This window comes from Leptosomus discolor, chromosome Z (assembly GCF_034619465.1).
Source record: "Leptosomus discolor isolate bLepDis1 chromosome Z, bLepDis1.hap2, whole genome shotgun sequence".
In the NCBI taxonomy this organism is placed as follows: Eukaryota; Metazoa; Chordata; class Aves; order Leptosomiformes; family Leptosomidae; genus Leptosomus; species Leptosomus discolor.
The window spans coordinates 88,172,194-88,187,872 of NC_141419.1; the positions used below are offsets into that span (position 1 = coordinate 88,172,194).

Here is a 15,679-nt window from a genome sequence, read left to right on the forward strand (position 1 = left end):
AGACCAGCTTGGCAACTCCTGACATAGTATTTTATACACACACACGCTCTTTTGGATATTCACCACGCAACTTGAAACAAAGTGGTTTTAGCCAGCGTTGCCGCTGGAATCTGGTTAGTGGGCGGGTAATGCATTAGCAAATCACCATAGCTTGCAGCAAAGTGTCTTCCCAAGACAGCAAAACCTCTGAAACTGTGTCCTCGCACAATGCTTGGGTAACATTCGTTACCTGTCAGTGGAGCTGTGTGAGCATGATGAGTCTTCTGGCTTCCAGGAAAAAAAATTAGAAAGGCTTGCAGGCATAAAGGGAGAGTAATTAAAGTCAATGAACAAATTAAAAGTGGAAAAGGATTACCAGGGGAATGGAAGGAAATAAAATGGAAAGTATGGAAGGAAAAGAGATGAAAGCAGCAACAGAAGGAAAAAAAAAAAATCTTTCCTAATTGTGCTTTCAAGAGTGTCCCTAATGGATTTAATCTCATCCAAATTCTAGCAGATAGCATGTGCCGAAAGTGCTGCAGATGGCTCAGCTCAGCAGCAGGGACAGCTTGGAAGGGAAACAGTTCCTGTGGCTGCCTCAACAGATTGTTTACAGCAAAGATACCGACAGTGCCCAGTTATTGTCATGAAACAGCGCTTGTTCCCTTATTTGAGGCTTCAATCTGGACCTTTCAAATGGCAGATTTGTGTGTGGTTGAAACATCAGGAGGGTCCTTGATAGTTCAGTTCCTGTTGCTGCGGAACAGCCCAGAAGGTGTCCCATCTCTTGATAGCAAGCAGTATGAAAGGGAAAAGCTGAGGAGTTCATCACTGTTCACACAGAAGACGTTTAGATGAAGGTCACGAATCAGAAAATCTCATTTCCATCAGCAGAACAGAGAACAGTTTTTTTGCAGCTGGTGAGCTAACAAATCCACTTACCCTCCCTCTGCACCACTACCCAAAACATACATATGCATAACAGGCCATTACGGTTAGGGTGCCACCTCAGAGTGTTTCCAGTTATACAGGAGCCCTTGTACTCTAAAGGATCCACTTTAGCTCTGTGTGAGACAGCATAACTGACTATTTTTATACACAACAAACAAGTCCAGTCTTGAGACTTAGGATCTCTCTTCAGCAGTCTGAACATAAAGAAAGATGCTAGTTAGGCACACAAGTAACACCACATCAGCCACAAGTCCTGACGACTTCTAACACATTTCATAATTTTGAGGATGACAGTATTCCTTCTTCTCTGTAAGAGAGTTTGAAGACTGTAAATCCTCTTTCTGTTCAGGTATATTTGCTCATCAACACTCAATGTCTATAATGTGTTCTTTTATCTTAAATTAGCAGAAACATATTACACTAATACAACTTTCACCAACCTGTTCCTTTCAAAGATTGTTCCACAAGCTGCTCCATCTTCCTTTTAAGCAAATGGTTAAGGATATATACTGCTTTTATAGACCAAAGGAGGTCAGGCCTGAAGATCTCATACATCTCTAATTATACATGTTTTAATTCTAGTTTTAACACTTAACCGATTATTCTCCATTAACAAATTCTGGTCCCTTTCCCCCTCAAATTTTGGAAAACACGTCTTCTTTTCTTGATATTCTTTCAAATATCGTAAATTCTCTGTCCCCTGTGCCAAAATGGGACAGAAAGTGACCAGCCCACTTGCTAACCCTATCCAAGTGGGCGTTCATCATCTGGATGTTATGATGCTAGAAGCTGGATAGATCAACCCATTCACAGTACAGCTGCATCCAGTCACATTTGCATTAAATCACTGAATACATATGCAAGCTACACAATAAAGAATCATGGACTACTGGTTGACAGAGCTATTTGAATATAGTCATAGTCCTTTCTCATCATAAATCATATTGCGTCAGCCCTTTTGTTGCTTCTGTTCGTCTTCTCTGAACTTTCTCGTATTTATCAGACAACTTCTGGCACTGAAGAAACCAGAACTACAGACAGCTTTCTCAGTAGCCAACTGGTATCTCACAAGCAGAAACCAGCCTATTAAATACAGGAGCCATAATTGAATCCTCCACCCCTGCAGCCATTGAATCACGTGAACTGGCAAAATAATGAAAACATCTTTAACTTGTTTCCCTAAGTCAGATAAGTCCGGCCACAAGGTCTGCCTATAGTCAAGAAAATCAATTAATAAGCTATGTGTTTAATCCTTTCAAGCGGATAACAAATACACTAAAGATAAATGAGGAATATCAGTAACGGGTCCAGAATTACTAGAATCATTAGCTTCAATGGTCACAATCCAGCCAAATACTTCCAAAATAGGATAACGTATATGGAAATTCAGAATTCAGGTCATCACTGGAGATGTGATAGCACAAGTGACTGCGCTGGGGGAAAGAACAAGTAACTTAAGGGTTACTGTGGATATTTCTCTGTATGTGATCTCTGTGAACTATACCTGAACAAAAGAATTCATTATTCGCAGAGAAACAAAAAAGGACTGTCAAGAGGAAACCAGTAAGCAATCCTGCTCCTAGCAAGACCACTAACAGAATAGCATGTGAATTTTTTGGAATTCATATTCAGAAAATAACGTGGAAATACTAGGGCTCTCAAATTAAGGATTCAAATCCTTCTAAGCATGAAAATAAGCATCTACAAGTGAGGTTTCAAATGCTCAATGTACTGAAAAGAAAGAAGATCCAGGTGTGAACCGATCAATGTCTGTAAGTATTAACAGAAAGTAAGAGAATAGGGAGTTTTTCAAAGTTGTTAAGATAAAATGGCTAGAATTTGGAATGACACAAAATGGAGCTTGAAACGAGTTCAATAACCTATCTGTGAAGGTAATGGAAACATAAGAACAGGGGTTTTTATCAAAGATCACAAATACATCAGAACTCTGCATTTATAAAGACACTTATAAAGTGCTTAATCTGGTTTATGGGAAAAACAGGAAGTTTCCCATACCCAGGGATGTAGCCACCTGGCATAGGTGGGCCTGCCCTACAATGTTTTTTTTCAGGGAGAACATACAACTTACACCACCATCATTCTTCATAGAACATTTGTAATTCTTCATTAGAACTGACTCTAATTCAGTTTACAGCATCCCAGACAAGAAAATCTTAGCTGGTGTCTTACAGTGTTTAGTTAGGATTTTTTTCTCCATGGATTCATAATTGTCAAGAAATGTTACCATGTCTTTTGGGACGTACCACTGTTACTATTCTGTTGTCTCCTCGCTTCCTTTCCTAGCCTTGCACTGACACCAGGTCACAGCTAATCACAGGTTACTGGTTATTATGAAGTGACCAAGGGAATTTATACGTTATTTTGACTGATCAATACCCTTAGCTTTCAGAACTATTACCAAGCAAGGAAGTTTTTTTCTGGTCAATGAACAGATAGCCTTCTTTCCTTCTTATTTTTTAATTTCTTTTTCTTCATTTAAATGAGTATAATTAATTATTTCCCTGAAATTCCCAGGGTCTTATACTTGGCCTGAAAAATCCAGATTACCTTTTTTCAGACAGAGGATGATGAGAAAACAAACATTTCTTTTCAGAGGGTTGCAGATGTGTGTCTTTATTAATTATCTCAATTTCTACTCCAGTTAAAAAAAAAAAAAAGATGGGCATTTTTGCAGTCATAGGAGAAGCAGCACCAAATTAGACACCAAAAGTTATCTTATATTGACTTTGGGGGGAAAAAAAAAAAGTTGGTTTGCCATAACTGTAATCCACAGCATACCTAAATGCTTGAAAGGCTACTTTTTCCACTCAGACTCATACCGAGCAGTAACTTAATCTTCCACCTTCATTCTGGCTATTGGTTTTCCTCAGAAGACAATAGAAGACCAGACTCTTTCCCTTGATCCATTTACCAAGCATTTAGGGAAGCACAGCTGTACTTGAGAGCATACTGGGGAAACAAAACAAATAAACAAAACAAAACCACCTCCCCTTCCCAAAAAAAAAAAAAACAACCTACTGAGAAGGTGTTTGATCAATGCATGATGCACGTTCTACAATACTGAGCCTTGTGACGATGTAAGAAAAGCATCAGCAGATCCAAATGTCACTTTTCAACCACAGCTCTTTTGATGCCAGTGGAATCTCCACCTTTGTTCTTCATCCTTTTCCAGTATAGCCTGGCTCATATGCTAATTTACCTTCAAGAGATTAACAAACAGCTGGAGTGGGCCCATTCCCCAGTACACACTCCATGGTACTATCTCTTGTTTACTGGGGACTCTTGTTATGAGGACACGCTTGATATGAACAGGCACGGAATTACAGAATTTGCTTTATCTAGACAGAATAAGAGGTAAAACTAGTCAAAAAATAAAGAGAGGCAATTGTTCACATAAATAAATGAAAATTGGAGGTTTAATCTAATTCCTGGTACAGAACTTCCCACATCACAAAAACCATTGCTGTTTTCACATGTTTTGGAACTTGTTTTGTACATATAATCCTGAAAGTGATTGTATGAGTCACCTGTATCTGCAGAAATATGGCATTTCTGCAACACTGGAAAAAAGAATGAAGGAAATCAATGGGGTAAGCATGCCTTCCCTAACCAGATCAGGCTAAGAAATACATTTCTTCATACTCTTCCTCTAACAACCCTAAGAGAATCTTTTACTAATTCCTTCTTTTCCCCTCTTTTTATTTTTTTTTTTAAATTAAGGCCTAGAAATACATATCTAAATGTTTTCCAAACCTGCATATTAAAACTAAAAATACATTAGTTTTATAAAAATCTTGGGGTAATTATTTGACAATTTCTTTGGCTTTTTAAGGTGGCAACAAATAAACTGTCAATCAGTCTGAGGAATAAATCTTGAAAAACGCATGTTTTCTCTAAGGTAAAAAAAAAAAACAAAACCAAAAACAACTTACCAGCAAATAAATATTTATTAGGTTTTGGATTTTTAAAAAATTCCTCTTCTCATGTGAAATGAAGGTTTCATAGGACAGGTAGCACTAAATTCACTTTGTATCTATGATACAGCCATTCTACAGATAAACATGAAATTCCATTTACCAGGAACAACAGTAGATCATCTTCACCCTTAAACAAATCCACTTTTAAACAGCATTAGGAAAAAACAAACAAACAAACAAACAAACTAGAATAACGTTTTCATTCAACCAAGAAGATGCATGTAAAGTTACATTATGGTGCAATCTGATCAACATTTGAAGGATGCCTAGTTAATAACAACTTTTATTAAAAGTTTTCTATTTTATTCAGCTGCACAGGTACATCACTTTGTTTGTTCTTTTTGGTAGGCACTGTGCTATCCCTTAGCTGATTATTACTAATATTTTGCAGAATGTGCTGCAGTAAGTTATTGTTATTAGTGCAATTCATTTGCTAAATATAAGCCAGGAATGCATGGTCTCAGGATTTAGAGGCTTTTCTGTGTATATATTTTGTTACACTGAAAAAGAGAGCTACATCCAGAGGTCTGCGCTGCATCAGAGTAGGGACCATCAAAGTAGTATGTTAACTATCCAGATGCAGATCTCTGAAGTTATTTGTAAGCAAAACCTGGTTTAAAAAACACTCAGATTCTGAGGCAACTTGAGATAGGTTTGAGCTGAACTGAGCTGAACTGCGATTTGTTGTCAAACCAGGGAAAACCGAGTGCCAAAATCTTTGGTTTTTAATGCAATTTAACTATCATTAGAAATGCGTAATTTCAGTCTGGACTCTAGTTAAATGAGAGTTAGTAGAAAATTTACTTTTATTTTATTTTAATTCATTTTAGTTTAATTCCTAGTTCTAGCCTAATTTTAGTCTGAACTTGTAACAGAGTATATGTCTCTTCTTGATGTCAGACATAACATACACAAAGTAATAAATTAGCATATTCTATGAAAACAAAATCAGAATCTATTTTCAGAAGTCTTAGAAGGGATAACTCATTCTAGGGAATCTATAACCTATAATCACAGTACAGAAATCAGTTCCCAGGAAAATTTACATACAACTTTGTATATTTTAATTAAACTCCACTATTACCTGTTTGCTCCAAACTCTGGATTTTGGGGTGGTGTTTTTTCGTTGTATAAAATAGTGGCAGAGATTTTTTTTTTTTTTTTTCCTGGCACTGATTTTGAAATGTGAAGACTCTTAAGTAACAATTCTTAAACCATTTGCAGTTTACTCTGCATCATTACTCTGAATGTGGTGGGTATCAGATGGGCGTGCTGAGTTTATCTTCTATTACCAATTCTTGTGAAATTTCTGCTACACTGAACAGCCCAAATAACAGGAGGTTGGCTGTCCTCCTGGACTGTCTGCCATCCTGGAGAACAGAACTGAAGAGACAAGCCTGACAACCCAAAGCAAATATTCCATAAACACCAACATCAAAAGAACACCCATTATTGGTGCCCTATTCCTCATTCCTCCCTGTGCACACATACAATCACCAGTCTCAGCCCCTTGTAGTGAGCATGCAATTTCCAGTGCAAAGACCTCCATACATACAGAAAAAGTGGCACTGTAAGAGAGCAGAAGAGGATGGGAAACAGAAGATCAAAATGTCCAGGGGATGTCTAGAAGTGAACTATGTCCAGGACAAAAAGAAATCTTCTAACATTTCTGCAGTTTTGTTCCTAAGGAAATTATTTCCAAACCTGAATTATTCAATATTGAATAAAATAAGGAATGGAAAACCTTTCATCCAAAAGAAGCTTCCCACTCAGCACCTGAACCCCAGCTGTTACTGCTTTTATCATGACTTAAGAAGTGAAGAAGAAAGGAGAAGGGGAAAGAAGCCAGGATATTATCAATCATTCCATGTATCACTTATCTATCAAACTCTAAACTGGAAATTGAACTTTTTTTTTTTTTACTCTCTCATCCTTATTCTACCCTGACCCTTTATGGTTAAATTCATGATTTCCTGGACAGAGTAAATCTAGGTCATTAGGGGAAAGCAGAGCTCCTCCTGGAGAATAAAAGTAGTCATTCAGGCCTTTTTCTGCTTTTAATCCAGTTTAAATTAATCCTGTTTATACATCAGTCACAATGAATTCATGATTTATGCAATGACACAATTTTTTCCTTATCTCTATCAGAATTTTATCAGTTGGACTATCTCTCAGGATTCTACTGAAACATTTCATGCCCATTCCACAGTGGAAGTTCACAGCCAGTAAATGATGACTGCCCACCTCTTTTCTTCTAGACTTTTAGTTCTCAGTTGCTGTTTTTTCCCCGAGAAGTTTCACTCTTGTGAAAACAACAGGTTTTCATTAATCCCATTGAATGTAGTAACTATCCACTTCATCCTATTTTTATTTCTCTAGACCACACAGACACTCAATTCTTCTTGAATAATTATGTCATCCTCAGCTTTGGAGATGTATCATTACCTTGTGTAATCCACAGATTCGAAGGCTTCATTCCATGAAATGAACAGCTAATGTTTACTGAACAAGGAGATTTGAATAAACTTCATTTGTGCTTTAAATCTCTTATCTAACAGTAAATGGGAACTTAAAAAAATTCCTCAATGTGTATATAAAATTTGGCTGTTATGATTCAGTTATACTATGAATACGGTATAGTTTGTAATAGCTTTTGTTTTGGTGGAGAGGTCTTCGAAATGACATCATTCTTTCGTTCTTACAGGAACATGTTTGGGAAAAATTACTGCCATCTTTTGGATGTACTCAAGGAAAAAAAAAAAAAAAAAAAAGAAAGTGACATTTTACTGAAAGTTCCAGCTGCCATCCTGGATACCTGTTTTACCATGGAAAAGGTAATTTGAGATTGCAGAAAGCTACTCTGAGATAACTGATATTTTCTTCTTTCTTTATATTTTCTTTATAGTGATCATAGCACAACATCTGTGCAAGAATTGTTTGCTTGGTTAAGCACTACTGATGGGAAATAGCTTTCACTGAAAGATGTGTCACTGAAGTTGAAGCCAAACATAACAAGAAAACAGAGATTATGGATACAGAGAGGAAATTATACCCACTACCAATATTTAATTTTTTGCATGTATACCTTGCCTTGCTATTTGAGCAGGAAATAAACTTGTTTGATCTGCACAATTATTACAGTTCAGTGACACAACTTATTTATCCTGAAATTTCTTTGCAATCTAGCCTGGATATATTATATTAACCTCTTTTTATTGTTGATTTTCTTTTTCTATCTGTCTTTTGAATTTCCAGGAGATGTAACCAAATGCTTGTTGTGTGGCCAGCTCAAAACACTGACTTCTGAGACAAACACTGCACGTTCAGCAAAGCCTTTTTAAGAACAGAGAATGGTAGTGTCATTGAGAATAAATCAAAGGTGATAATATCTGAGAAAAAGAAAACGTAGTCCAGAGAAAATAATGACTCCTCTGAAGAGATACCATTGTCAGACACTAGCATATCTTGCCAGCACTGGACAGTGATACTAAAATATTCTTCAAATCTACCTTACCACCTGGAGTGAGACTCAGACATGCATTCTGCAACTGTCCGGACAGGCAAGGAGACTAACACCAGCTGAGCCATAATGAAACTCAATAAAAAAGTCAAAAGAATATGTGGGGAAGAAAACAGAGTCACTGTAGGAGTCCTCTGCACTTTGCACCCATACAGCTGACTTTGCAGTTACTTTCATTTCCTCCTGAGCACAAGGACTGGCAGGCCAACAAGTTACATCCACACTATCCAGCAAACCCTCACCCCTTACCAAGTGTTGGAGTGACACGGCCACTTGCTGTTAAACCAAAAGCAGCAAGCTGACCACTCTGTTCTCACATACAATGGAGCCAAGGTTAATTTTACAAATATATCCAAGTAAAAAGGCTTATAACATTCCAGTCTGTAACAAATTAAGCTGACTCATTGCCCCAGTCACAAATTACAGTCATGTAAGCCATGTGCAAGAGAAAGAGGAATGAAACCCCTCGTTAAACGATATTCTCAGTCTGTGAACTTTACGCTCCCAATTCACCCCTTCTCCCCAAAAATGCTGTTGCTGAAACTTACCGCTTTTGCCAACTCCCCCTGCTCCTAGCATCACCACCTTGTACTCTCTGGAGCCTGCTGAAGAATTGCTGGAGGAGCTGATCGTTTCATTTTCTAGCTCCATCTTGCACGAGGCAGAAGAAGGGAGCAAAAGGGAAGAAAAAGCAACTGGCAGGTTCTTTCTCTGATCTTAAACAACTATAAAAGCTGCATTGGGGGGGCGGGGGGGGGGGGGGGGGAGCAGAAAGGAAAGCTATAATGCAAGAGGTACGATTTGTCAGCCTCACACTCGCTGCTGTGCCTGTGTTAGCTGGAGAAGGTCTCATAGCAACCACTTTAACAGCTTCCAATAAAAATCTCTCTCTGCCCCCTCCCAGCTCTGTATCATTCTCTGTGTTTCTCTTCCTGGACAGAAGCAGTTCTGTGAGGCTCAAGAGCCCTGGTACCTCTGGGTGTTGCTGTGTCATTGGAATCAAATTGAGCAGAGCTTTCTGAAAAATAAAAAAAGATCCAATTTCTTAATTATGATACTTGTTATTCCATGTAGCACTTTCTTGAATCTTACACAATAATAAAACCATCCTGACAACCTCCTTACCACCTTGGAGTTAATTATTCATCTGGTGTTCATCAAGTTTGCTAGATTTACATTTAATACATTAAAAATTAAATAAGCAACAACTTTTAAGAGTCTTTGTTCTTCCTGAAGCTTACTGAAAAGCAGATAAGTTTTCTAAGGTTAATTTTGCCCCCAAATCAAGTCTCTTTTAGTTCAGTTTACATCAGTTATTTGCAGAAACAAACCAGGAATTTTGAAAAAAAAAGTTTTTCCTTGTTTTTCTTTCTTTCTCCCACACAAAATGTCAGAAGGAGATTGGGACTGAAGGGAGGGAGAAATATCTATTAATCCTTAAAATATCCATGTAAGCAAAAAAGAAAAGCACATTGTTATTAGTATTTCATACTAATATCAAGTGTTTTATGTAACCAATGTTCTCAGCCCAAATAAAATAAAAAACCAATAAAGTTTGTAAATGACATCCAGTGAGATAATCTCCCATTAGAATTATTCAGTGCAAACTTCCAATAAAAGACTGCAGTTCTTCATTGATTTCTGATTATGTCCTTAACAAACCTAGCATGTTTAAAGAATGCAAAAAGTAGTAAGATACATGCCCAGTTTTAACTGTTATGCAATATTTTTGAGGATGAAAAAGCATGTGGTGCAAAAGGGATGGAAAGCAAAAACTTACTCTCCTGTGAAAAGTGCTGGGTTTTCATGACAGGTGGAACTATTAAGGAGACAGGGTGAATGGATGCAGGAGAGGTAACAAGTGTCTTGGAATCAGACACCTTCATCTGTCTACTCCAATTATTTCCCAGAGAGTAGACATATGACATTACAGAATTAAACGCTGCAAGGAAGGGGGAAAAAAGAAAAAAAAAAATAAAATTACAGCCTGATGAAGGACATGATTTCAAGAAAATTAGGAAGCAGAAGTACAGAAGGGTACATGTATGAAAGACAGTTTAATGGACTAAGAAAATACATGAGTGAAGAGATACATGGGAATGATAATAGAACTATAATTACAAGGGAGAAAGTGAACAGAACATGAATAGTCATTTTCCCTCCTAATCAAAAAATTAGGAAACATCAGATGAAACAGACAGCAGCCAAGTTCAAAACCAAAGTACTTGTAAGAGTCATGGCTGACTTAAGCAACTTGCTGTGAGTAGCTTTGTACTGTCAGGGCTGGGTGGCTGTATTGATGCCTGGATGCAAACCCCAGAATTCAGAAGGATTTGGCCATCAGAGCATAAAATAGGACTTAAACAGGAAATTCTGAATGTAATAATGTGATGTCTAAATATCGAACTTTGGCAAAAAGAGACAGGTAGGTCAGTAAATCCCTATTGTGGTTAGAATTCTGTTTTCATTAAAATCATTCTCAAGTGCTCAGTATTGACACATTAGATAAAACTAATAATGATACCAAAACCACTGCTCAGAAGAGCTGGGTTTTCCTGGTAGTCTCCCATCAACACGACAACTTCTTCCTCAGGAGTTTTTAACCCCATAGCTGGCAGTAACATTTGGCTGATTTTAAAACATCAGGAGGAAAGTGAGTGGCTGTGGGTGTGACTTAAAAAACAAGCCAAGCAAAATATTCCAAAAAATATTAGTGAAAATTGCGTATAGGTAATAGATAAGAATTAGTCAGATTTTTTTTCCAGCTGTTGGTGTTTGACAGAGAAAAGGGGCAAGTAATTTTTTTGTTTACAGCTGAGAAGAGGGGAAGGAATATGAGAAATTAAAGAGGCTACAAAAAGGAATTATGTTAGAGTAGGAAGCAGAATAAGAGAGAACTAAAGAAAAAGCCACTTCCTCATCGTTTAAGAAAATCTAGAAAAACTAAGCATTTGTATGTGTGAAAGAGTGGAATTTACTATTTTTATCATTTAAAATACCTGCTTTAAAGACAGATTAATGTTTATTAAACTTCAACAGTTTAATAAGCATTACTACGTCATATAAACACTTGGACAAACATATCCTCCTAACTTTCACAGAGAACTGTCCAGAGCCTAAAAAGGTGATACCGCGTTCCCATTTATAATACAGGACTTGTTCTAATTGTTTTTCATCATAACTTCCTACTGACAAACAGCCTAGCTACTCTGCCCTAATTTCATTCAATCCAGTAGTGGAGGACAAGTATTTAGCTTTATTCCCATTTACAATAACATCAGTTAGTCCTCCTTCTCTCATCTGAGCAGAAAAGTACACGGTTTTGCTTTTAGTCTGCTGCCAACAAAATTATAACTGACATGATTTGAAATGACTCAGCTTGAAACACTTAATAATATAAGAAAAAAAATCACCAGCATAAATGCTTCATGGACAACAGGACGAAACAGTACAAAATACAACCAAACCTGAGATACTAGAATTTTTACGAGTGACCTTTTTCATGACAAATTCCAACCCTTTATTTTATCTCTTTGTTTCCCTGCTTTAAGGACACGTTTATCATGATGTAAATTCATAGAAAACTGTCTTCAGGCAAAAAAGAGCAACTGCAAAGGTGGGAAAAAAGCTTGGGGTACTAGCCTATAATGAATCATTTATCTCACGGATTCAGACTCTATTGCTGTTTACATATTGCTTAGGAGTATACAGCAAATCTGCTGAGTTTTTTTCTGTTTTTCAATTTTCTATTCAAACTTACTGCAAAATACAGCAATCAACTGAAACCATTCAGTATTCAAAATCCAGCAACTGCTGTGTTTGAATTCATATTTTATCAGTTAATATTGAAATAGCTGTATACTTAGATCTTTAAGGATGCATAGATCTTAAGCAAAAGACAATATACAGATAGGTATGTTAGAACTGAAGTAGACGAGCTTTATCTAGAGAAAACACCATTAGAAAACACATTCCATTCATCCTACACCCCCACTTGCTCTGGGGGTGTTGAATAAAATAATGAGATGTTAATACAACATGTAAATGTTCTGAAATTGTTTCCTAGAGCACTTCATGTTGAGGAGATTTAATCAATTAACCTGGATAAATATTCTTGTCATTAGGCAGGGTGCTCATGAGTTTAAAAACTTGAATAGCAAGCAAAATGCAAATTTTGACTGATTTGTGCTCCATTAAGTGATGGGTTAAAGGCATGCGAATCATTTAATAATTAGCGAATATGCATGAGCCTGCTGGGGTCCATGCCATTATGGAAACACTGACCACTCTTATGTCCCTCATGTTTACATATTAGGCATGGCAGAGAGAGGAAATGTAAAAAGCATCCTTCATAAAAAGGCATATAAGCCCACCTTGCTGAATTGCTGAAGTGCTGCTATGACAGGAAAGAATGTTAATGCAGAAATCATTGCACAGCACTGGAGAACGGATTCAATCTGCTCCTGCAAAAAAAATGCATTTAGCACACTAGCTTAACTTGATCAGTTCTGAGTAAAGCTAGCATAATAAAGTAATTGCTAGGGGACTTCAAAAAATTTTAAACTTAAATTTTACATTAATGGATTTAACATATTAATTCTTAAATATGCTGAGCACCTCTGAATGATATCGCTAAGGGACATCCAACACATTGCAGAAGCAGCTCTGCATTTTTGGAATTGAGGTTCCTACTACAAATACCCAGTGTTTCAATCACCTGTCTGCCGCAGGCACCCTGCTTCCTTAGATAATCCCTGTATTTTTTCTATTCTCCAAATTACCCATCTGTAGGAAGACTCAGTGTGTCACACATGGTATACTTGACGGGACACTTGACAGCCTCCCACCTTGAAACCAGCTCTTCAGCTCAAGCTGTTAAGACACATGCCTTTTGTTCTGAAGTTCTTATTTCTGTCCCTAGTGTCAGACAACATACTGTCCCCTGCCTCTGCTGCAATGCATTTTAATCTAAGCTTTATTAGTACATCAAGTGGCAAAAGCAAATGAAAGGAGAAAAGATGTGAGTCTGACAACAGAAAATGTGAAACAACTTCAGAGTTCATAAAGTAAACATTGTGGGTTTGGTTTTGTCAAAGAAGGGAGGTTTGTCATAGAATTAAAGAATGGTTTGGGTTGGAAAAGACTTTAAAGATCATCTAGTTCAAAGCCCCTGCCACGGGCAGGGACACCTTCCACCAGACCAGGTTGCTCCCAGCCCCATCCAACCTGGCCTTAACCACTGCCAGGGAGGGGGCAGCCACAGCTTCTCTGGGCAACCTGTGCCAGTGTCTCACCACCCTCAGGGTGAAGAACTTCTTCCTTGTGTTTAGTCTAAATCAGTTTTTCAGTTTAAAACCGCTACTCCTTGACTTATTATTACACTCCCTGATAAAGAGTTCTTCCCCCCTTTTCCTGGAGGCCCACTTTAAGCACTGAAAAGCCACGATAAGCTATCCCTGGAGTCTTCTTTTCTTCAAGCTGAACAATCCCAACTCTCTCAGCCTGTCATGAGCAATATATTCCCTTTGATTATTCTGGGTCAAACAATGCAACTAATATTGTACCTGCTGTACAATGGTTTGAGAAATAAGGGCAGTTTATCACATTCTTGAGAACACTCAAATAGCATTAACTCTAAATTCTTACAAGTGACTACTCTGACTTCTTATAGAACAGAAACATTGAAGGTCATGTCCTAGACTAGTCAAAGGAAAAAGCTATTTTCTCTGGGTTTCCAATAAGGTTTCACAAATGATTTATGATCTTACTGTCAAGAAGTAGTAATGATTGCAGGTCATTTATGGATTTCTGTTGAATTTTAATTACATTCATAGATAAGACTTCTATACTTTCAAATGCAACACTGATATTCAGAATGTGAAAATCTTAAAGATCTCAAAGCCTTAACTCCACATAAACATGTTCTCTGTGAGTATGAATATATGTTTATTCTAAATTCTTTCACCTTCCAGTGCTTTTGTTAGGAAGGAAAACTATAAGCACAAATAGAATATGAAATACTATAGAAATAGCGTTAGAAGAGCTCTGAAGAGGTCATCTTTTTCATCCCTGCTCCACTCCACAAATCCATTTAAATAATTTGAACAATATTTGCTTAACCTTACTTTAAAGTCTTCCAGAGAGAAACATTACCCAGTTTCTCAAATGCTGAAATAAATTGCCTCGCTGTCTTATCAGAAATGCCTTTGAAACCCCAATGTCCTTTATTACACAATAAGATTATCAGTTCTCATCCTACCTGTCTCAACTACTATGAAAAGGCATAGTGAACATACCAAACACATATTTAAATTGTTAGCTAGTGAATCAAATGAACATGGTAAAGATAGAGAATGTTGTTCTCAGCCTTCCCGTCTCCTCTTTTTCTTTCATGCTTTCTTGTTTTCACCAGAAAGGTAACTCTATCAGTCCTCCTTCACACACTTGTGTTCCCAAAGACTCTCCACTGCCTGTTTTGAAGTGTGCTTCCCAAATCTGGCAAAACATTAACATTAACATACTCTAGCACCCTATTGTTTCAAGATTTCATACAATATGAATTTACACCTACTACCAGTGCATTTCAAGCTTAGTATTGTTACAATAAACACAGGCAATCAAGAATAACAGGGGTAATTTTTTTTGTATTTTCTAATCTGTATTCGAATGCTCTCAGTGACAAATCAGAATTTATGGGGTTTGTGCTAGTTTCCGACTTTTAGCTTTTTGTTACTCTCTTCTCTTTCAGGTCATCCTTGTCATATTTGTTTCTGGAAAAAAAAAAAAAAATAAAAAAAAAAATTCTTTCAATTTTGACTGCTACAAAGAAGAAGATACTCTCATTTTGACTGTTACCTTCAGGGTGTTTATAGACGATGGTAATGCCTGCGTCCCAAAATTCCTTACATTTGAAAACTGTGTCCCGAACTTCACTTCAAGTACGTGAATTTTACTTGAATGTGATCAGCTATTAGTCATTCAGATACTTTCTACTTCGCAGTCCATAGCAAGCAAACCTACAGAGAATAGCTTTAGCTTCAGCTTCACCAGGAAAACACCAAACAGGATAAATCTGAATTTTTCTGACATAGACTTCCTAGTATCATGGATTATTTTCCATGTTAGCATAGTTTTATTCTAGAAATCAGATTGTTTATGGGTATTCTGTTGGTTGAACACAGTACTCTTGCAGCTCTTATATCTGTTGTAATTAACATTAATCTTCTAAGCT

At 37.1% G+C, this 15,679-nt stretch overlaps 1 protein-coding gene across 1 annotated transcript in view; it reads right to left on the minus strand.

The window, feature by feature from the left end:
* RIT2 (Ras like without CAAX 2) overlaps positions 1–9,099 on the minus strand; it is a 184,439-nt gene extending 175,340 nt beyond the window's left edge. Inside the window, exon 1 of the mRNA XM_086479821.1 lies at positions 8,997–9,099. Within this exon, the coding sequence (XP_086335947.1) occupies positions 8,997–9,099 (103 nt within the window). The remainder of the gene's footprint in view (positions 1–8,996) is intronic.
* Between the last annotated feature and the right edge of the window lie 6,580 nt (positions 9,100–15,679).